Source organism: Nelumbo lutea, chromosome 1 (genome assembly GCF_056320005.1).
Source record: "Nelumbo lutea isolate HS-2025 chromosome 1, American lotus-T2T, whole genome shotgun sequence".
Lineage (NCBI taxonomy): Eukaryota > Viridiplantae > Streptophyta > Magnoliopsida > Proteales > Nelumbonaceae > Nelumbo > Nelumbo lutea.
Window position 1 is genome coordinate 93,002,293 of NC_142684.1, and position 23,585 is coordinate 93,025,877.

Below are 23,585 nucleotides of genomic sequence, written 5' to 3' on the forward strand. Positions count from 1 at the left end.
CCGTATATTTTATTAAATTTGATCAAAATAAACCTGAGAGGGGGGACATAAAATCCTTACCCCTCAAAAAATCTATACAAAGGACCACCAGCTCATATCATAACATGGACTATCCGACGGAACCTAAAAATTAGCTTTGTGAGTGCATATGTCAGTAGGCTAGATTCTCTATAAATATGTACACAAACAATGTCCATAGACTCCATAATCTCATCAATCTGTACAAACCAATAACAGAGAGTTTCCAAGGGGCTGCACACCCCCATTAATAATGTTAATGAAAATTAGGGGTGGCAAATGGGTGGGTTGTGTTGGGTGAGGTTGAGAGAGTGAGATGATCGGCGAAATGAGAAGAAAGATATGATCAGTGAAATGAGAGAGTGAGATAGAGAATTTCGGGAGAATAACCTAATTTTCCTAAAGAGAGGGTCAAGGGGTCATTCGACCCATCTTGACCCACTGTTGAATTGGGTGAGTATGGGTGGATTGGGAGAAGTCCATTGATTATTTGACCTAGCTGCCTTCAATAACCAAACCAATGGGATAGAAATTCCCTTACATTTTCATCACCTCTAAATGGCAGCCCCAAAAAGTCTGCCGAAATGAGTCCACACCTTTCTAGCAAGGCAACCACGAACCGACGAGAAATGATTAATGTCTTCTATTGTTGGTTGTTGGCAGCAATAACATTTAGGGACTACAAGGATTCCAAGGGCTCTTATGTCATCATCTACGCCAACCTTACAGACCATAACCTTCCTATTCCATAGGAAGTAAATTATTAAAACTTCTCTATTCCAAACAGCTTTATACCAGTTTATTAACTTGAAGGTGAGGTGATTTGTAAAAGCTATAAGCCAATTTTGGAGAAAACTCAACATTGGATTCCACTGCCCACATTAATTTATCTGGATGATTAGAAAGCCTAATCTTGAGTTTTGAATCATATTGATAGAAAAATCATCCAGAAACTCGAGTTGGAATCAGCGCCCCACAAGATATGTATTGGGAACATCTCCCGATGATGCCTCATCATTTTTGGTACTATCATCATGAGATGTTCCCAATACACGACGGGGATGTTCTGTACATGGGGATGTTGTGGGGGGCTGCTTTGAACTCCTGAAAGCCTTGTACCTGATCAAGGTTCCACATACCCTCCTCATCTAGTACATCACAAATCTGCACCTCATGAATATTAATACCTTCCACATGTGTGACTCTGTAAATCAAAGGTCCTGATTCAAACCATTTATCAATCCAAAAATTAGTATTCCCTCTTTCCACAATCTACTTAGGTTCTGTTCGCTTTTCAGTAAGTTATTTATCCAGGTAAATGCAATTTCTTGGGTAAGTTTTTCCTTGGAAATAATTACCCGGGTAAGTGCATTTACCCATGTTCTTTTATTTCCCAGGTAAATAAAGTAATGACTTGTTTATCCACAAAAATCAATTATTAAAAGGGGCATTTTTGTTCCATTCAAGTGTTAGCAACTTTCCCCCTAGGTGGGAGTATTATTTACCCACTTAAGAGATAGATATCACTTACCCGGGAAAATAAATTTCCCCTGATCCCTACATAAATATGAAAAATGAACATGGAATTCTTAATCAATAGAAACCAAAATCCCATTGATCAACTTCCCACCTCCCAAAACCAAAAAAAATGAATACTCCCTTAGAGAAACTCACCAAGTCATCCCTCAACTCCATGTTCAATTTCCAAGTCTGAGAGATAAAGCCTGGACAATCGGCTACACAGAAATGTTTATGCCACAACACCTTGGCTTTAAAAAAAAATCAGCCAAAGTGAGTAGAGCCGCCATAAAGCCTTCAACCGTAGAGCTTGATGAATATCATGGTTTTCTTTTTTTCTAATTTGTAACCCGCCCTCATTGAAAAGCCTTGTTATTTTGTTCCAAGACACCCAACAATGTTTATAATCGGCATTAGCCCACAAAACGTTTCTCAACATTTTTCTCTATTATCCTACAAATAAATCCCTTAGTAGTTGCCACAACTATCATAACATGAATAGGTATACTATTAAGGACATGGTGAAGGAGAACAAGCTTTCCACCAGTTGACAACATTCTACTTTCTACCCTTCCACCTAGCAACTTTAGAAACAAGTTTTTGCAACATGTCATCAAAATCTGACATTATCAGCCTGCCTTTGGCCATCAAAACTCTGAGGTAAGTATATGGAAATTTCTTATGACTAAAACCAGTAGTAGTTCTTGCTGAGGTGAAAAAGCAACTTTTATTTTTATTCACCAATTGTCCAGAACAACCTGTGAATCGCCCCATTACCTTATCCAACACCCTCCTTGTTCCTCGATTAAACACAATGGTGTCATTGACATATAAGCTATGAGTAATAACTGGACAATTTCTATTAGTAACAAAAATTCCTTTTGGCTGTTCAACACTCAAAGGGATCTACTTGCCAAAGCCCTCTTGTGGATTTAAAATAGCTAGTAACACCACCACTCCACAACACTGAGAACCAACAATTATGTACTGCTTTTTCAACCAAAGATAACCATTCATCACAAAAGCCAAACTTCCTTAAAACAACAAACATGAAGTTCCAATTGAACCTGTTATAGGTTTTTGCCATATCAAACTTTAATACCACGTTGCCCCTCACCACTTTTAAGAGTGGCAATTTTTCACCCAACCCATTGAATCCACCCAATCCACCCAAACATGTTGGGTTGTGGATAACAATTGAGTTAACCATTACAAATATTAGTACTGATTTTTTAGCATTTTTTTTTTATTTTTTTCATTTGAATTAAATAATTTATAATTAATACATTAATTTTTTATTAATTATTGACTAAATTTAGTTGTCTTGAATCAATACACTTCACCCAACATAAATCTAAATCAATTTGACCCAAGTTCAGACCAGTTCAACACGGTCTGACCCGATCCAACATACACCAATTTGGGTCGAGTTGAATCTGAAATAGACCTCGGACGGGATGGCTCGGTACCGCTTGCTTTGCCCGATTTGGGTCATCCAGTCCAACCATTATTCACACAGCCCGGCTCGACCCGGTACAAGCTTATCTGGGTTGACCCAAATCCGAAACGGGTCGAAGCGGGTGGGGTTCGAACCCTAAACCACCCCGCTTGCTTTGCCCGATTTAGACCGTCCAGTTTGGTTCATATCCGTACAACTCGACCCAAATCCAGGCCGGTTCGAGTTACTTCTTTTGACCCACTTCGAGCCAATTGGTTTGGCCCCAAACCCGTGCACAAACCTGATATGAGCCGACCCAAGTCAATCCACCATTTGCCTGAACCATTCCAATCCGGTCCGATCAGATTGAACCAGCCTAGTTGGGGTATGGCCCAACCGAACAGAACCAATCAGGTCCGATCGAGGTCTGGTTCGACCGAACTGAACTGGTCCGATCGGGTTCTTGTCCAACCGGAGTGAACCGGTTCGGGCGAGGTTTAGCCCAACCAGACTTATTCGGATCTAAACAGTTTAACCACTCTTGAATTTAATGTGATTACTTCGAAGACAATCCAATTTGATAGTTCAAGTTGGTCTAACCGGTTTGAACCTATGTGGTTTGTCAAATCCAAAACCTGAACATAGTTAAATGGCTTTGCTGCTTGTATGAAAATAACATGCATATAATGTGAATTGAACATTTACCACTTATGTAAATAATAACTACTATTACCACTAAGCTACGACTAACTTATTTTTTAAAAATGGGTTTGGGTTGAACCCAACCCATATAATTTTATATAACTGGGTCATTAACAAGTTGGCATGTTAAATGGATTGAGTTGAAACTCAACCCAAACAAACCCAACCCAACCTGCCCAATTGCCACCACTAACCACTTTCCTGTCAATGTCATTTACCATCTCTTGAATCAAAGCTACATTATCCATAATACTTCTTCATTGGAAAAAGGCACCTTGCTCTTTTGATGTAAGTTTAGGTAGAAGGATGGCAAACCTACTTATGAGAACCTTCGCTATAATTTTATAACAAAAATTACCCAAACTTATAGGACGAAAATCAGCAAAATTTTAGGAACTTCACATTAGGGGTAAGAATAATAAAGAAGTGTAACTCACCAGCAGATTACCCCCGTTGAAGAAAAACTGAACAGCTTTCACCACATCTACACCAATGGTATCCCAACAAGAGACATAGAAATGAGCAGTAAAACCATCCGGACCCAGAGAGCTGTCACAATCCATGGACCAAACCACCTTTTGAATTCCCTTAACTGACAACATAGACATTAGGAGCTCATTCTTCTCTTGTCTCACCAAACTAGGGATTACATCGACCTACTCATCATCTGGTTCCATACCTTCCTCTTATAGCACATTCACAAAGTAATTCACTGCAGTGCATTTAATCTCTGCCATATTGGTTAATCAATTACCGGCTGAATCTTTAATTCTACTAATTTTATTGCGCACCCTGTTCACCTTGATAGATAAGTAGAAGAATTTGGAGTTCTGATCCCCCGGCCCCTCCTTTAACCATTTAACTCTGGCTTTCTGTCTCTAAGATCTCCTCTAATCTATTCACCTCATGGAGGTTTTTCCTTTCTTCCTAATGTTGAGCAAGACTATTTTCAGAATTAAGGTGTAGGTGATTCATTTCAACATTTTCTGAACTCTATCCTCCGCATCTTTAACAACTGATGAATATTCCCAAACACATCATGATTCCACTGTTTGAGTTTAGCTTAACTTAAGAAACAGAGCCATTAGTGGATTTTCATGAACATCCCCACTCTAACAGTCCCACACCAAAACTTTGAAAGCTATCATGATATAACTACATCTGCTGAAACCAAAATGGTTTAGACCCAACCTGAACCACTTCTCCATTTGAGAAAATAAGTGGCCAGTGATCGAAAACAAGTTCTGTTTAGGTGAGTAACTAGCTTTAAGGGAAACTCTTGAGCCCATCCAGTGTTAACCAATACACAATCAAGTTGTACCCAAACATAATCAGTTCCCTCTCTGTTATTACACCAAGTGAATCCTTTGCCAACCAGTATCCAATAGCCCCACCATATTAATCATGTCAAGAAACTTGGCCATAGCATGAACATCCAGATTTCTACCCCCAATCTTATCTGAACTACTGCTAATCACATTAAAGTCACCGACCAACAACCATAGTTTAGAAATCACCGAAGCCAGACTAGTAATTCCATCCCATAACTCCCTCCTCTCAAAATGGTTACATTTGGCATAGACCATAGAGAGAATGAAATGATCACTAAAGGGAATATGAACTCTCACAGAACTTTATCCAATTTTTTCTATTACTTTTTTGTATTTTTTATAATTTTTGTATTTCTTTATTTTTAAGAATTTTATTTTTTTTAATTATGATACCATGGGTTGGCCAATTTAACTCAAATGGTTGAACCACTAACCTGCCACTTAGATAGAAAATGGTTTCATTTTTCATTGATTTTAAATTTTATATTCTATTTCTATCATTAATAAATACTTCATATTTATTTTTTGGGTTGCCATTGTACGGTGCAGGTTTTTGCTTACTTTATTTGGGCTTTTATGTTATATAAACTTCCTTTTTTTCTCTTTTAATAAGGTTTTAATTTTCAAAAAAAATGTATTACACTTGTGTTTAATATGACAATATATAATAACAGTAATGTGCCCAATTTGTTTACAAAATCTTCTTTATTTTTATGTTTTTGTATATTTATTTATTTTTAATTTTTATTATTTAATTATGACATCATGGGTTGACCAATTTGGCATAGATGGTTAAACTACTTACCCACCACCTAGATGAAAAAAAAGAAACAATTTCATTTCTGTGTTGATTTTAAAAATATAGGTTTTTATACTATGATAGTCATTGTTTATGGGGTTAATACCTTAAATATAGGACTCAATGATAGATAATAAGGGTTAAAATCTTAAATATGAGATTTAGTGAGAGAGAATTGAATGAACTGAATATTAGTATTGAAATATATATATATATATATATATATATATATAATTGCTCCCAAGATAAAGAATGTCCAAATCCAAAATGAGGGATATTTTAGTTAAGAAAATTTTCAAAAATCAAAGAGAGATAATATCTTAAATATCATATTTAATGAAGGGGAGTTGAATGAACTAAATAGTGGTATTGAAATTACATTTTTTGCCCCCAAAATAAAGTGTCCAAATTCAAAATGAGGGTTATTTTAGTAAAAAAAATTCTAAAAATCTCAAGCTTCATTCGTACTTTTTATGGTAGTATAGATATAGGTTTTTGCGACAATGACAAGTTACCTATTATTAAATAGGTTGTATGACTTGTTGCATCTCAAACTTCATATGCCACCAATCAAGTGGTATTCATTAAAATTCATTGGGGGGGGGGGGGGGTATGGTCAGTTAAAAACTCTTTTGGGATCATACCTTTCATAGATATGAAGAATATATATAATCTTAAAGACATGTTCAAATTTTATATAAATTTTATAATTTTTTATATTTTGTATTTTAATTATTTATTTTATGACATCACAAGTTAAACTTATTTAACTAGGAGGTAAATGCAATTGCAATTGAGTTTTAAAATATTGGTTTTATCCCATGTCAAATAGGTAAACCCATCACTTGACAACTAAGTCCATTTACCACCAAATCCCTTAATTACTTGCAAGAGACCATTTGCTTAGTTAATTAGAAACATGGTGATCTAATTGAACCATTTGACCAAATTAGTGGGATCACAAATTAGACATGAAATTTTCTAATTTTTGTTTTACAATTCTATTATTAATAAAAATAATTCTTATTTATCACACTTTTTAATATTCCAAAAACACAATGTTAGACATGTGTCCAAAATTATTCCATTATTTTTTGTATTTTTTTATAATTCTTTATTTTAAAATTTTTATTTTTTAATTATGGCACCATGGGTTGACCAATACAACCCAAATGGTTGAACCACTAGCCCACCACCTAGATAGAAAATGGTTTCATTTCTGATTAACTTTAAATTTTGTATTCTATTTTCATCATTAATAAATAGTTCATATTTAGCACATTTACTTTTTTTTGTTGCCATTGTATGACTTGGGTTTTTTCTTATTCTATTTGGACATTTCTGTTATATATACTTCATTTTCCTCTTTTAATAAAGTTTTAGTTTACAAAAAAAAGTATCAGACTTGTGTTTAACATTACAATATATGATAATAGTGATGTGCCCAAAATTTTCTACAAATTTTCTTTATCTTTTATGTTTTTGTATATTTATCTATTTAACTTTTATTATTTAATTATGATATCATGGATTGATGCATTTGGCCTAGATGGTTGAACTACTTACCCACCACCTAGATGAAAAAAAATAATGATTTCATATTTTCATTTCTGGGTTGATTTTAAAAATATAGGTTTTAATACTATGAAAATCATTGTATATGGGCTTAATTAATGAAATTTAATGATTAAAAAAACAAAAATATCTTGAATATAGGATTCAGTGATAGAGAATATGAGTTAAATATCTTAAATATGGTATTTAATGAGAGAGAATTGAATGAACTGAATAGTAGTATTGAAATTACATTTTTTGCCCCAAAATAAAGAATGTCCATATCCAAAACGAGGGGTATTTTAGTTAAGAAAAATTACAAAAACTCAATAGGAGTTAATATCTTAAACATGAGATATAATGAGGAGTGAAGTGAATTAATGAATTTAATAGCGGTATTGAAATTACATTTTTGCCCCCAAAGTAAAGAATGTCCAAACTCAAAATGAGGGGTATTTTAGTCAAAAAGTCTAAAATTCTCAAGCGTCAATCGTGATTTTTATAGTAGTATAGATATAGAATTTTGTGACAATGACAAATTACTTATTATTAAACAGGTTGCATGACATGTTGCCTCTCAAAGTTGTATTTGCATAAATTGAAGTGATAATAGATAGGGGTGAGGATTCGGTTAAAATCCTAACCAAATAAATCAAAATTTAAAAAACCGAAATAAAAAAATAAAAACCAAACCAAAATACAAGAAAACCGAAATAACCAACCAAAAATTTTGGTTATTTCGGTTAAAACCGAATTTAATTAATATATATATAAAATATTATAAATATATATATATATTAAAGTATATGCTATGAAATTGAATTTCATTATAATACATTATATATAATATATTAATATATAAACATATAGCATATTATATATTACATATTACACCTTATATAATGAATTTCAGTTAATTCGGTTAACCAAATTTCTAACTCCGAAAACCAAAACCGAAAACTAAAATTTCTAAAAATCAAAAAAATCGAACCGGAAAAAACCGAAACTAAATTTTTTTGTTCGATATTTCAGTTATAACCGAGTAATGCTCACCCCTAATATTTGACCCTTAAATTTCAAGGCTATAAGAAGATATTGTTAAGTCTATTGGTTTAAGTGGTTAGAAATGGTTAGATGAATTCTCTATATAGTTTACACTTGGGTTGGTGTAATTTTTTACTACATAACCTTGTCATTTGAACTAGAATGTCATCATCATCTAACCCTTGTTCGAACTAGTTGAGTATGTTTTTCCAAAATCGATTAGTTTCTTTTAGATATACATTTATAACTTGAAATTCTGAGCTGTCATGGTCACACCTCTTTATCTAGTGACTTAAACGGATCAAATTGAATACGATATACTAGATCCTAAGATCCCAATTTGATTCATTGATATTTGCATTCAAATCAAATTTGGATTGCAATAGATATATGTTGAGTAGCATTAATAAATTAAACTAAAAAAAGATCAAAATACTACACATTATTAATGAAATGAACTAAAAATGACTTTGATATTATATATCATGAATAAAATAAATTGAATTAATTTGTATAAAACATGAACATTTGATTCTTTAGTGAAAACACAACATTTAAGCCAAATTTACCAATAGATACAACATAATTTTTTTAAAAATATACAAACATATACATTTTAATTGAACCAAAACAGAACATATTGGAATGGTAGGGGTGGATCCATATTTGATTCAATTAATCAATTATAAATTTATCAAGTTTGGATCACCCTTAATTGGATTGAATTCAGGTTTAAATTCAGAGAAATGGATACCATTTGCCATGCATCCTATCTTTTATCATGTCCACACGGAAATTACAAACTAGATTCTATAAATTTACAGTGGTAAAGAGCAAAATTATCTTTCTTTTTGGCTATATTAATCATTTTGGTTAGAAGGTAATTAAGCAGGAACTATAAACACATTAATGTAAAAATGTCCATAGCAAAATCAGAAAATAAATGGATTTTAGTTTTAATAGCTTCTTAGTGTGAACAGTAATAAGTTGGATTGGATTCTTGATAGGTTATTATGAAACAAGATAAATAAAATATTGTCCTTCAAAACGCCACAATTTTCCAATCTTCAAATCATCATCATCGCCAATCACTTTTATTGTTGTTGCTTAAAAATTGTCGTGTGCAATTGCATATGTTTTTACGAGTGATGAAATAGCACTCTGGATCTCCTACCCACAAACTCTTCCTACATCCCTACCCACTACACACTATTGCCATAAATTGGAAAATCTTCCTAATACATGCTGATACTAGTGTCCTGTGTGGTGAAGGATATGATAAGAGTTTGTGGGTAGAGATATTCCTAATGCATGCCTATAATAGTGTCCTGTGATGAATGATGTAAGAAGAGTTTGTGAGTAGGAGATCTGAACTCTGAAAAGAGATACTACAAATGCATTCTGCAGTTTTCTCCTGCAATTCGATTCCACAATGGAAGTGCAACAGGTCCAGATTCCATTCTAACATCTAATCCACTAATCTGAAAATGTTATTTTATTTATTTATTTTTTTTTTCTGTTTCAAGCTGATCTGTTATCTGCAATTGTTCCTAAATCTCTATCCACGAGTAATTGAGTACATCCCCAAATGTCAGCACAAAAAAAAAAATACATTTTAAAGAAAAAGGAAAGTAAGAGAAGAAAGGTTGGAATTAACACAATTGACAAGCCAATCAACAACCCAATTCCTTTCCCGACAAGTGTGCTCGTATTCATCAACGACACTGCAATCAAAGTCATGCTCATTTACTTCTTCAAACTATTAATAACTAATTTGAAATCACCTTTTAATGATAATAGATTTTTTTGTTGAAATTGAGAACGAATATAATTATATCTGTGCACTGAAATTATCTCCCTTATCATTATTATTCATTGGAAATGTTTGTTCTCATGAGTAGTATTCGTAGGTATGGATGTAGGAATAATTTGTGATAGTAGATTAGGCATCCCGAAATTCCTCCTTTGGGAATCTTGCTGGCCATCCTCGGGAAAAAAGCCATGAATCATTAGAAAAAAGTAGGAAATCAACAAGGGACCGCCCCACAAATATTTCTGAATGATGATATCATTAGTTTTGATATGTTCTCAATACACGGCGCGGATGAACTGTGAGACGGGGAGATGTGACCTCGATCCTTCCTACCTACTAAGGCACAAAAGTTCTCAAAACCGACCACACACGGCCTTGAACTCATTTGCAATTTGCACTCGCATCAAACATGTACATGTGCGACGCATGTCATTTGTTTATATTGTATCATGTTATTTTCGCTGAATTTGACCAAAATACCCCTCTATTAGCATTCTTGTTTTGTCTTCTCTGTATCTCCGAGTGGCGCCAGTGGCCACGCCTTCACCATCCACTTCAGTCTGTAGATCCCGTGACTCTCAGAAAATTTTTTTACGGCGAAATTAATACGACGAATGTTACTATCCAAATCTCACCGAATCTCCACCATAATGCCTCTCCGGAAATCCATAAAACCCCCCTCCTCTAACCCCTCAACCTCGAAGCGCTCCAAATTCCTCTTCATCTCCATGGCTTCTCTCCTCACTCTTACCCTCCTCTCCCTCCTCCTCTACCTCTCTCTCTCCTCTGCAACCCACCATGACCACTCCAAACCCCCACATTTCAACCAAACCCAGAAACCAAAACCATCTTTTACTGCAACCCCATCCGAGATCCAACAAGCCTGCAAAGCCACTCGTTACCCGGACACCTGTGCAACCACCGTATCTCAGTCATCCAATCTTCCCCAGAATCCAAAACCCGTCGATATCATCCAATTAGCCATCTCCGTCTCCACCCAGAACCTCCAAACCGCTCTGTCAATGGCCAAAGCCATCCTCGACTCCTCCACCGGCAACCCAAACCGGTCCACGGCGGCGAAGAACTGCTTGGAGCTACTAACTTACTCGGAATACCGCATTTCTTCCACGGTCGACGTTCTTCCACGTGGCAGGATCAAGGACGCCCGGGCTTGGATGAGCGCGGCCCTTCTCTACCAGTACGACTGCTGGTCCGCCCTCAAATACGTCAACGATACGTCAAAGGTCAATGAAACGATGGCTTTCGTGGATTCGTTGATTGGGTTTACCAGCAACGCTCTCAGCATGATCGTCTCGTATGATCTGTTCGGAAACGAACTGGGTTCCTGGAGACCGCCGATGACGGAGCGGTCCGGATTTTGGGAGGACGGTTCGATCGGTGGGACCGATCTTGGGTTCAAAGGCGGTTTTCCATCAGGATTGACACCGGATGTCACGGTCTGCAAGGAGGAGGGAACGGGGTGCCATAAGACGGTTCAGTCGGCGGTTGACGCGGCGCCAGATAACCCGGGGATGCGCAGGTTTGTGATCCGGATCAAAGAAGGGGTCTACCAGGAGACCGTTAGGGTTCCGTTTCAGAAGAAGAACGTGGTATTTTGGGGTGATGGTATGGGCAAAACCGTCATCACAGGATCGTTGAATGTAGGCCAGCCCGGTCTTTCCACCTACAACACCGCAACAGTCGGTAAGTAATAGTGACTAGTGAGTGACTTCCATTTTGCTAACGTGCTCCGTGGAGTGCTTGACGCATATTTTAAATTATAATTTTAATGGACAGACGATAATTACGATATAGAGTCTGCGGTCAATTAACTACTGTGTTACTACTGGCGCAGGAATTGCTGGGGACGGGTTCATGGCCCGGGACATTACATTTGAAAACACGGCAGGGCCGGACGCGCACCAAGCCGTGGCGTTCCGGTCCGATAGCGACCTCTCTGTGGTTGAGAATTGTGAATTCTTGGGCAATCAGGATACACTCTACGCCCATTCCCTTCGCCAATTCTACAAATCATGTCGAATCCAAGGCAATGTTGATTTCATTTTTGGAAACTCGGCCTCAGTCTTCCAAGACTGCCTCATCCTGGTCCGGCCACGCCAAGATACGCGCAAGAAGGGTGAGAACAATGCCGTGACGGCCCATGGTCGGACCGACCCGGCTCAATCGACAGGATTCGTATTCCAAAATTGTGTGGTCAACGGTACAGATGACTATATGGCATTGTACTACAGCAACCCCAAGGTTCACAAGAATTTCTTGGGTAGGCCATGGAAGGAATACTCTAAGACAGTGTTTATACATTGCTATCTAGAGGCTCTTATCACCCCAGACGGGTGGATGCCATGGAGTGGCAACTTTGCATTGTCAACACTTTACTATGGTGAATTCGAAAATACCGGGCCGGGGGCGAAAACGTCGTCGAGGGTGACATGGAGTAACCAGATACCGGCCGATCATGTATTCGCCTATTCAGTGCAGAGTTTCATTCAAGGCAACGAGTGGATACCTACATCTTCTTGATGAATATAAGTTTGCAATAGCTTTGCTTTTGATCATGTCAACAAAAGAAACCTAGTAGATTTGTTCCAGGGAAAGTTTGCTTCCCTTCTGTAATTATGTTTCTTTTACTCTTGTTTCTTACATGAAAGAAAAGGGGTTTTCACAATTCCGATAATAGAGAATCTGAATTCCCAAAATCATTACAAAGGTGACTACTGGTCTGATTGCAATTTCATTCCCAGCACATCATCTTGTGACCCAAGCTTCATGAATCCATGTCTTGTGGTTCAACAAGTTTGTTGTTGAATCGAATTTTGCTATTTGGGTTCGTTAACAAAGCTAGGAATTATAAATTGCATATATAGCAGAAAAAGAAACCGAAGTCCAAACCATGAACCTGACAATTAGAATCCCGCATCTCCAAACTGATGGCTTCATTTGGTGGACAAGCCAGGGTATTGGGCTCTAATACCATTAAATTTTTGAGGGATTGAAGGGAGAGATTGAATGTTCAAAATAATGCAATATTAACTTGACTTATCCTGAAAATAATGCAATATTTTATTGATTCGTGCAACTTTACTCATGATTCCCTGTACCCAAAGAACACCATTAGTGGGGTAGTTTAGGCTTTTTGATTTCCAGGCCAGAGGTTATGAACCTTGTGGCAACATGAGATTGAGCTTATGTCCAAAATTTAAAGATAATCAGGGCTTTTTGTCCTTTGTTTTTTAACATTATCTATATATAAAGTTATCTATAAAAAAGCAATGTTCAGAGAACCCGACTGGGCATTGACCCAGCAAAATGATAAACAATGCAAGTGACAACTCAATCAAGGCCAATAATGCCATGAATTTTCCTCAAGGGTTAATGTTGTTGGAGTGTGTACGTGTGTGCATGTAGGGAAACCGGATTCAGTCAGTGCCAAGTCCATTCGAACAACCATTATAGCCCCGCATTCTGCATTTGGAATATCTCCCCATAAAAAATAAATAACAGGAGTACAGAGATATTCCCGATGCAAATCTGTAAAAGCTGTTCAAAACGGTGTTCGAATAGGTCTTGCACTGACTGAAGCCGGTTTCGTTAGTAGGAGCATCACCACCTAGAAAAAAACTAGTTAATAGAGCTTTAGTGGGCATATATAGTTGTCAACTTTCCTATTACTAATAAATCCATTTAAAGTAAGAAACATAAACAAGGGCTAATATGACGTATTTTCTAATCTCAGTTCTTATCTTTAACAGAAAAAACAAACAATAAAACAGTGTCTTTAGAGCGTTTTAACATCAGTCACTCTATCATTGTCTCTGAGAAGTCAGGTAAGTCATGATTCTAGCTCCTCTTCCAGAAGCCAAGTCATACTACGGTAACACCTTAGTGGCTTCCCACTCTCAGTAGCATGCGCAGTATATGCATCCACTTTCTATCACCCTCCATCCTCCAAACACCACCCTTTATTTTGTTTTTGTATTTTTAGGACAGTAACCAGATCCTACAAGTGTTTTTGACATCTAATGGAGATGTTAAATATTAGAAAAATCAAGTAAAATTATCCAGTGGGTAAAATTGTAAAATAGATCATTCTTAGATGTTACAGCATTCAGACATCCAAACAATTTCACTGTATTCAGAGGATCAGAAAGACAGAAAAGAAGATAATAACTTTCACCATCTGGTGATCAGAACTGTTATCAGAACTTTTTTCTTTTCAGAGATAAGTTCGGTTTTATCAAAGGCCACTAGATGATGATGATGCTGATTTGGCATGAGTGAAGTATTTACAAGGACCATCCTATGGTGGTGATCTTGGAATGTGGTCCATCCAAATGGAAATAAATATTTGCATCAGTTGCCTGTTCATGCAATTAAACCTCATACCTGGAGGGAAAGCCTATGAAAAGAGGAAAAGATGAATAAATAGGCATCAGTTTTCAGTATGCCCGTGCTCCAGTTGCACTTTCCACCGCTTCATTTGACAACTTTGTAGCTGCCAAGAGCTTGTGTGACTTGAACATTATGCAGGATGACCTGGTAAGAGACCTGGGCAAACCTTCCAAGAAGCAAACAGAAGTTGACCTGTATGCCATCTCTCTCTCTCTCTCTCTTCAAGTAACACCATCTTGGGAAAGGGAGGGAAAATTCATTTGTGTAATTTCTGGAGAACAAGGATCCATGCTGATTGATATTAATCTAAAAACTGATAAACGGTATTTGCTCTTATTGTATTCATTTGAACCATGGAAAAATTAACTGTTAAACTTTAATAAAGCTCTTATACTAATACAAAGATAGTATGATGAAGGCAAATCAACTTTGATTCATGGCATTTACAGTCTCTTGATGGGACCATTGAGTGGTGGGTCCCAAATAGCTTAACATGAAAATATGGTAGCCTTGATAAAGATGCTCTTTATATGAGAAGAATGTTCAGAAATGATAATGCTCGGTAAAATGTATTGCTAGGTCCATCCATGTTTTCAAGATTGGGGAAGAAAATATAACCATGTGAAATGTACAATAGGAGACATGCAAGAAAAATGCCTCAGATTCAAGCTTTCAACCTACTAATCCCATTAAATTGGGGCAATTTATCAACCTCAGAAGAATTGAACATGATTAATTCTACAAATTTTAGACTATAAAATAGGTAATTAACACCTCATCCAGAGGCATTTGGTATTGACAAGAGGAGATTCATATGACATATGGCATGCCCTATTTGTTGATTAAACTTGGGGCATCTGTAACTGAAGTTTCACCTATGAAGGGAAAAGTAATGCAGTATGGAGACATACCACAATCTACAAACTAGAGAGAGATGCTGTGGTGACTGTAGGTGTAGTTGGGGTAACTGTCACATTGTCTGTCCAATTTGTCTCACCCCAGTGCCATAACATGCTCTCCCAGAAGCAGAAATCCTCAAAGCATGTCTTCAAACGGTGATCAGTTATATTGATCCTCCAATGCCCATCCGTGTAGTTGCCCTTCTCAGCTTGTCTCCGGTCCCATTCTAACGCTGCCTTCTGCTTGGACCTCAACAGGCAGAACTTCTGCAAGTTCACTGGCATTGCATCATGAACCTTCCACCACTGCTTGTGTGCAACATCACTTGCAAACTCCTGTAGTATGTCCACATTCCAGTTGCAGTCATAGTCCCGGAAGCATAGCCATGGCTTTAGACCCAGATAATGGAGGACATAAAGGATTGGAGGATCAGCCCCAAAGAGACGGGTTTTCATCTCTTTTATCTCTTCTTCGTCACCTATCCAGAAGTGCTTCAAGAAGTTCATGTGTTTAGGAATGCGGTGCCACCATGTAAAAACTTCATTCAGGTATCCTTGGTCCCCACCATTGTAGGACTCAATCTCATTGATGTGATCCATCAAGAGCTGAAATGTGCAATTTGATGGCTCGATTACCATCACCCCAGAATTGAAGAGGGTGGCATTGTTTCCAGTTGCAGTAATTTCTGGCATCCCAAACAGAAAATCAATGTTCCTTAGGATGAGCAGGTCTGCATCAATGAAGATGATCTTGTCATAGTCTGTCAGCTGCCAGAGGCGAAACTTGCTGTAGTTCCATTCATTGTATGCATCCCGTTCAGCTTTTGGATTCCGGATCCTCTGGATTGTGTGGATTTTCCATCCTGCTGCCTCAAGGCCACCCCTGTGATACTCACTAATTGTCTCATCCACAAGAATCACTAGGTCCCTTGTAGAACCAACCATGCGGATACTCTGGGCTGCAGCAATGGCACCACAAACATAGACATGAGCTGAATGCAGAATCGTTGCATATGCTTCTCGATGAGATTTTCCTGAGTATGCTCTCTCTGTTTTGCAGATATTGTATAAGAGCTTTAGAACTTTGAGTAAAACTTTGTGAACTTGATAAGAAGTCCAAACTCCAAAGCGTACTTTCAATAGGGTACAAATAGGAAACCTTCTTGCATACATGTGGCATATCGACAGGTGTTGGGAACCATAATCAGTCAAGTATCATGAGCAAGGATGTAAATAGTTTCATTCCCTACATAGACTTGAGATTTTGTAGGAATTCCTTAATTAATGAGATGTAGTGAACCATAAGGATTAAGGTATCGATACGATACTCCTAATACGGGGCGTATTATATCTTTATCCATGATCATGGATACAGGATATGCTATGACTGGATACGTATCATACGAGTCATGCGTATCGGTACGATACGCCTCCACATCGAGCCATATCGCACCGTATCAGTGGATATGGTCCGATACACACTGATATGGAGGTGTATCCGTGTCTAGTTTGACAAAATTGTACATTGAGTACTTTTGGATTGTTTTTCATCTTTAATACAAATTAAAAAATAGTATTATGAAAAATAAAATAAATAATTTAAGATTTAATTTTCCCAAAAAATTTAATAAAAACTAAAAATTATAAAAATAATATATTTCATCTACCTTAGATGATTTATATATTTTATTTTACATATAATTATATGTTAAAAATGAAAACATAGTTATTATTTGAAAAAATAGAGTTATTATATAAAAATACTAAAAAAATAAAATTTCCCAACAAAATTAATGGAAAACAGGAAATTATAATTACAAAAACTGAAATGAATAATTTAAGATTTAATTTTCCCAAAAAAATTAATAAAAACTGAAAATTAAATATAATTTATTTTATCTACCTTAAATGATTTATCTGTTTTATTTTACAATTATGTGTAAAATAAAAGCATTATATATTAAAAATGAAAACATATTTATTATTTAAAAATGGTTGTTATTTAAATAAAATACTAAATTAATAAGTATTCCCAAAAATTAATAAAAATTGAAAGTTATAATTATAAAATTGAAAGAGTGATAATTATTGTACAATGTTTGAATGTTCTAGAGTCCTAGTATTATTTATTGTAATATTTCTCTTCATATAACCTATTGAAGTGTGCATTTCTCATGTGCTTATATCTTATTCATAGATAATTCAGCTTTTGGTTTAGTATGATTAATGTATTTATGCGATTTGTATGCATTTCACTAGTGTATACAAGCATTTCTATATCTTTCATTCATAGCCATGTGTTTCCAAAGCGTATCCGTATCCGTATCCGAGTTATCCGATACGATACCCAATACCGTTACTTTGATCCTTGAACCATAATCAGCCAAGTTTCATAAACAAGGCTGTAAATGTTTTTCTCCCTTACATAGAATTAAGTTTCTTCATGCAGAAACAAGGAAGAATTGAAAAAAAAAATGGAGGATTATCTTCTCTCCTACCTTCAGACTTAAACTTCACTTCTTCTTCTTCCCTGATGCTCGGCACCTCCTTCTCTCTTTCTTTCTTCGTATTTGTCTCTCTTGTTGCTGGAACTTACACTACTAGAAATGGCATTAGCTCCCTCTCCTGCAAGGGGAGGGGTTTATATAGAAAAGGGAGGTGGTTAGATAACTCCCCACCCCTCTTTTCTTAGGGTACCATATGTCACTCCATTTAAAGAAGTGGGACACCTCACAAGTCTAAGTGGGTCTTTATTAATTAACACAAACTTAACTCTTTTAGGGAATGCTGCCTATTTAAATGGGTTCTACTGCAAGCCCATTAAATGTTTAATGAGTTGTGATTATGGTCTACTGCCTGCTTAAATAGATTTACTGTAGGCCCTCACTTTCTTAAATAAATTATTTCTGCTCACCTAAAGGATTGGTCCTAGAAGACTGGTTTGAAATGAAAGGTTTTAGAAGTTCTGATTGGGAGAAGCCAATTAGCCTACTCTCAACCCAGAAAAATTTGAGGTTTTAACAACCATGAAAACCCATATCCTGATCAGCAACATGGAAATCAGGGAGACTCAAAAAAAAAAAAAAGATGAAATTAGGGCAGGACTCTGTCCATAATCAACAGCATATGGATCATAATGAAAAAAGTGGAATAAGAAATTAGTAGATTATTGTGGAAATCCTGAAATAGAGAAAACTTATATAAAGTGAAACCATAGAAATGAGTCTGGAGAAGAAGTATATGGTAACGACTATCTGCCTTATTGAGGAAGCATTTCAAGTTTTGATTCTCTAAGGGATTGACATTGATGTAAGTTCAAATTTTCTTAACAAGCTTTGATAGTAATTAGAAAAATATGCAAAACACATGACGCAAGTTAGAAGGAAAGTCATATTATTACCTTTTGCTTTGAGTGGAACTGCAAGTTCACATGATCCAACTGGGAGCCCAAGCTTCTCTCTCAGCACACTTAAATTGGGCTTGTAGAGCCATGCATTCCCTTCATGTACAACAAGATCTTTGCAAATGAAAAGGTTTGGAATTGGGAAACAGTCAGTCAAAATGAGCACATGTACAGGATGGTAGCCTTTAGCAGAGGCAGCAAGCCTTGCTGCTGCAAGCTGCAAGTGCAACCGAGCAACATTTCTTGACCACTCCCCTGATCTATTACAGGGAAGCTTTACTGCAATGAGATCAAGTCGCGGCGTTTTAGAAACCTCAGGCTCAGGTAGAGATGGACAAATGGGCACTTCAGATTCTTCTTCCTCATCTATCCATTCAGGATACAAGGACTCCCAAGTAAAACTTTTATCAACATAATCCAGGTGCAGCACAGCATGCTTAGCACTTGGTGGTAAAAGCTGTTTCCACTGGTCAATTTCAGTGTCATTGAAATTCAATAGACCTATTATCTGATGTATATTGCTGTCAGGCAGTCTTGCAATGGTTTCTCTGATCTGGTCCCAATCAACATCTACATATGACACATAACGTGCATCTGCAACAGGCCTCTCCCATATCCATCTATCTACAAAACTTGGTCTGCAGAAATAAACTTACTTCAATATCTTGAAAAAATTGATGTAGATGCCAAGTTTTATCTACTAAACAACATCTAAGAATTTAGAAATAAATTACCCAATCATAACAGAGATTTTATAATTACAAGGGAACCTTTTAATACATAAAGTAACAAGGGTATTGGTTAATCAATAAATAGTGGGAAGAAAAGCAGTTAAAAACATACCTAGTTCCATAGTCTGATTGGTACTCATTATACACTGCTGGAGAGTGAAGGAATGTCAAAAAAGTTCCAAATAGAATAATAACCAGTACAAGTTTCATTGAAAGGAACTTGCAATTTCGATTCCTATATTGGACAAGGGCCTGGAAATGCTTCCCAACATCTTTAAAATCCTTACTTCTGTGGAATCTTCTTTTGTTTGTATCATCCCTGGAGCAAATATCAGTCATGAGGCAGTTAGAACAAAGTAGGTGCAAAATAAATTTAATAAACAGAAAAGTGAGCATGGTGATGGCAGAAGGAAACTTATAGTAGAGTTAGATGCTTCTCTCACTGAAAACAATGAAGCATTCAACTTACTTTCATATCATATGCAAGACAGGGTATCAATTGCTAATGAGATCATTGTAAGCATTACAAAAGTGTTAGTACTTAGTATTGCCACTTTCCACTTGTGTATTGATGAAGGCGGATTTGGCCCTCCAATGACATTATGACACCTGGCACCTCATGCCAACTAAGTTCAGCCTCTTGACAACTAGGCAGCTCGAGCTCGCCACTTACAGGCAGCTCGCACAGGAAGATCGCCACTAAGCATCTCGCCACCAGGCAACTCGCCACAGGTAGCTCACCACAGGCAATTCGCCACTAAGCAGTTTGCCACTTACGGGCAGCTCGCCTCCTAGTCAGACCGACCACCATGTGACAACCCCGAGGAGCTCGCCACCGTACCCCGCATTTCATGGGATTGTGACTTGTAACGGCTATATTAGCTCACCCACTCCCCGATTAAGGCGGAAATGGGCAACCTTACCAGTTGGTGGCTTTATGCCCACCTAACACGAAAGCAGGTCTCATCATAGCGGGAATCCAGGAATTGCTCCACCAAACCCACGAGGACTCCAGTATATAAAAGCCTCACCCCCCCCAAGGGCAAAGAGATGATGGATGGTAACCCCTGCTCCCTAGCTCTCTCATTCTCTAATATCATTCTCAGCTCGCTACTAAGTGCTGACTTAGCCATCGGAGTGACCTCGCCTGGTAAACATCCCCAGGTTCTCTAATTCAGTTCCCGCGGGTTCCTCAGCTCCCGCCGTCTACAAAGAGGAGCAGATCATCTCCTCCAGGGAGCAGCCGGGTTGCGCTACGCTAGGGAACTCCACTTCAGCCTCCGAGTCATCGACCACTTGGGAGCAGACGAGGTGACGAGGTACTTAGCCAAAAATTGATACGTGACCAGAAAACGTTAATTTTAGAGCATACTGGGCCATCGTCTGCTCCTGTTGATGAGGTTCTTTGCTTCTTTTGTTTTTTGTTTGTCCTTCTCCTAATCTCAAGATAAGAAAAGGGCAAAAGACCAATCCCAGCTAAGAGATCCTAATAATTATATATTTTTTTAACTTTGTTTCTGTTTGAGGATAAGGTTGGATTTTGAAGAACCCCTAAAAATGACAAGATTTTTACGGGTATGATGCAAGAGAGGGGGTTCCCTCTTTAAATTCTCAGGTAGAAGGTCCAAGATAATGGAGTAACAGAAGAAAGAAAAGTTAAACTGTAGTCTGGAAAAGTCTGAATACAAATGGATGGGATTGGATTAATGAATTGACAATGTTAGAGACAGTATAAGAGGCCTGAAAAAGTTTATGGAATTGAATATGGGGTAGTATTTCATGGAAAAACAACCTAAAAGGAGCACCTCAATTGAATAAACAGTACCAGAAATTTTGGAGTTCGAATGAGCAACAGGAAATTTGGACTTTGGTTCATATTCATAAGTATTGTATATAGTTAGAATAAGGCATGGATGATGATGATGATTCATCAGTATTATATGTGCTAATAGGTGATAATTCTGGGTATTCTGTACTGAACACAAATAGAAACTGGAAACAGTATCTAAAGTGACAAAGGATTTCAATGAAGTTCAAGTAATGAGAAAAGAAAGTTTCAGATTAAGATTATCATTGCTAGCTAAAAGAATTGTGGCTAAAGCAATGTTCTTGTTCTCTATGTCTAATACTACAAAAGGCATTATACGTAGGATACGGTATCCTTTGCACCAAAACTACCATCTTCCAGAGGATGATTTATTACTTTAAGAAGACTATTGCCGAGTACAGACAAGCCTCAACAAAACCAGTGAAACCATGGAAAATTTAGAGAGACGACAGCTTTGAGAAAATCTGCTTTTGAAATTAAAGAAGTTGGAGGAAAAGTGCTGCTTCATGTGAATTGATATTGCAGGATCTAATAGATGTAAGGAACCAAAGTAATTCTAATAATGAAACAATCCAATAACAAGTTCTGCCAAAAGTACAATAAAAAGGCAACAGGCAAGGATTACACAACAAAAACAAATGAAACTGAGCCATTCAAAGAAGAAAATTGAGGTTAGTCTACCACCAAAAACATAGGCCATCGGCTTGTTTAAACATGCAGTTTTTTTTTTTTTTTTTTTTCCTTTTGATGATAATTACAACCAAAGAAAAAGGAAAGGAACGAATTGTGACCTAAATTAGAAGCCTCCAAGGATGCAATAACTAGTTGTTACAATAAACAGAAACAGAGGGCAACTGAAAAGGATAAGGATAAACATAATACAGGTTTTGAGCCCATGAAAACAGCACAGCATACTCACACTGATCCAGACAATCTGTGTCTAGCCTCCATGGGACTTTGAGACGAACCAATAGCTCCTCTCATCATTATTTAGTTACAGCAGGGGAAGGCAGCATCTGATCTACAAGCAATGTAAAACGTGCCTAAGTAAAGAACGTACAAAAACATAAGCTGAGAAAACATAAAACATGGGCAAGTATGCAGATTGTGCATGAAGGAAGCGGACAGAGAAAATTTCAAATTTAGGGGAAGATGGAACAATAAAAATAGAATAATGTGGTAGTTAAAAGTCAAATCAAATGCTAAGGAAAACAGTTGTAAAAAATATACAGAAAGAAAAGACTGATAAAATTTAAATCTAAGATGCTCGACAGTAGTCAAGGAAATAATCACATAAAAGACTAAGTCAAAGGGGAATTATATAACTGCATAAACAATCAAGAAAATGGTTAGAGATGGAATAAGAAATAACAAACAGAAGCAAACAAGAAATTAGGCAAACTAGACTCTGAAAACAAGAAGAATACAGAAGAGATGAAGAGACAGAGATCCGATCAATCACTATTATCCAGCTACTAACTTTAAAGACCCAGATGCCAGAAAGACATTAATCCGTCAACAGAACATCAGATGAAGTCGAATTAAGCTAAAAGAAGTAAAACAGAGGTAACCCAACTCCCCAAGCTCCAGAAACAAGAGATCTTTTAGAAACCCATATACAGAAAAGCTGCAGACACTTGTAAGAACAGACCTCTAATCTATCTCCCTTTTCCTATATTCTTCCCATTTCTTTCACGTTGTGCTCGAGTCGGAGATTATGTATTTGGAGTAATCTTCGGAGCAATAAATAAATGCAATAAAATGGCACAAAGAAAGAGGGTTGAGTGTCAGAAAATTTTCATGCAGCTCAGCACAGACAAGTATTACTCTAGCCAGATGAAACGGAAGAATCTCATTAATTAATTCTTTTTTAACCCATTAATCATCTTTTGTATCATTTAGTTATTATATTTCCTCTTTTTCTGTAGCATTACAAAAATATAAAATTTTAGTTTTCCAATGAACTCGGCGATTCATTGCTGTTATTCCGTTAAAACAGTTTAACTGGGCGAGTTTTTACCTTTGCTTTACTATCCTTTTTCGGCATTCATGATTTGGGCACATCCGACGTTTGATAAACGTAAGCTGCGTTTTAAT

General features: G+C 36.8%; 2 protein-coding genes across 11 annotated transcripts; one reads left to right on the forward strand and one right to left on the reverse strand.

The window, feature by feature from the left end:
• Nucleotides 1-10,594: 10,594 nt before the first annotated feature.
• Nucleotides 10,595-12,934, forward strand: LOC148876158 (putative pectinesterase/pectinesterase inhibitor 51). Its single transcript, XM_088966245.1, has 2 exons — nucleotides 10,595-11,921; nucleotides 12,073-12,934. The coding sequence occupies exons 1-2, from the start codon at nucleotides 10,832-10,834 to the stop codon at nucleotides 12,756-12,758; spliced, it is 1,776 nt and encodes a 591-aa protein (XP_088822371.1). The 5' UTR covers nucleotides 10,595-10,831; the 3' UTR covers nucleotides 12,759-12,934.
• Nucleotides 12,935-15,173: 2,239 nt separating this feature from the next.
• LOC148876159 (putative UDP-glucuronate:xylan alpha-glucuronosyltransferase 3) lies at nucleotides 15,174-23,349 on the reverse strand. 10 transcript variants are annotated; one of them, XM_088966306.1, is made up of 5 exons: nucleotides 23,140-23,349; nucleotides 22,408-22,509; nucleotides 19,773-19,979; nucleotides 18,927-19,567; nucleotides 15,174-16,485 (listed from the first exon to the last, which is right to left on the reverse strand). In XM_088966306.1, exons 2-5 carry the CDS (start codon nucleotides 22,473-22,475, stop codon nucleotides 15,545-15,547), a joined length of 1,857 nt encoding a protein of 618 aa, XP_088822432.1. In that variant the 5' UTR covers nucleotides 22,476-22,509; nucleotides 23,140-23,349; the 3' UTR covers nucleotides 15,174-15,544. The 10 variants fall into 10 exon arrangements, with proteins under 10 accessions (XP_088822432.1, XP_088822427.1, XP_088822434.1 ...); XM_088966301.1 differs by having other exon boundaries at nucleotides 15,174-16,575; XM_088966308.1 differs by having other exon boundaries at nucleotides 22,408-22,504; nucleotides 23,140-23,318.
• Nucleotides 23,350-23,585: the final 236 nt, after the last annotated feature.

Bases quoted from the DNA above. Each gene is read 5' to 3' on its own strand.
- LOC148876158 (XM_088966245.1), top strand. From the start codon at position 10,832: ATGTTACTATCCAAATCTCACCGAATCTCCACCATAATGCCTCTCCGG. The intron at 11,922-12,072 runs GTAAGTAATAGT...CTACTGGCGCAG, and splicing joins CTACAACACCGCAACAGTCG to GAATTGCTGGGGACGGGTTC.
- LOC148876159 (XM_088966301.1), bottom strand. From the start codon at position 22,475: ATGATGAGAGGAGCTATTGGTTCGTCTCAAAGTCCCATGGAGGCTAGA. The intron at 19,980-22,407 runs GTGAGTATGCTG...TATTTGCTCCAG, and splicing joins CACAGATTGTCTGGATCAGT to GGATGATACAAACAAAAGAA. The intron at 19,568-19,772 runs GTATGTTTTTAA...TTATTTCTGCAG, and splicing joins CAATCAGACTATGGAACTAG to ACCAAGTTTTGTAGATAGAT.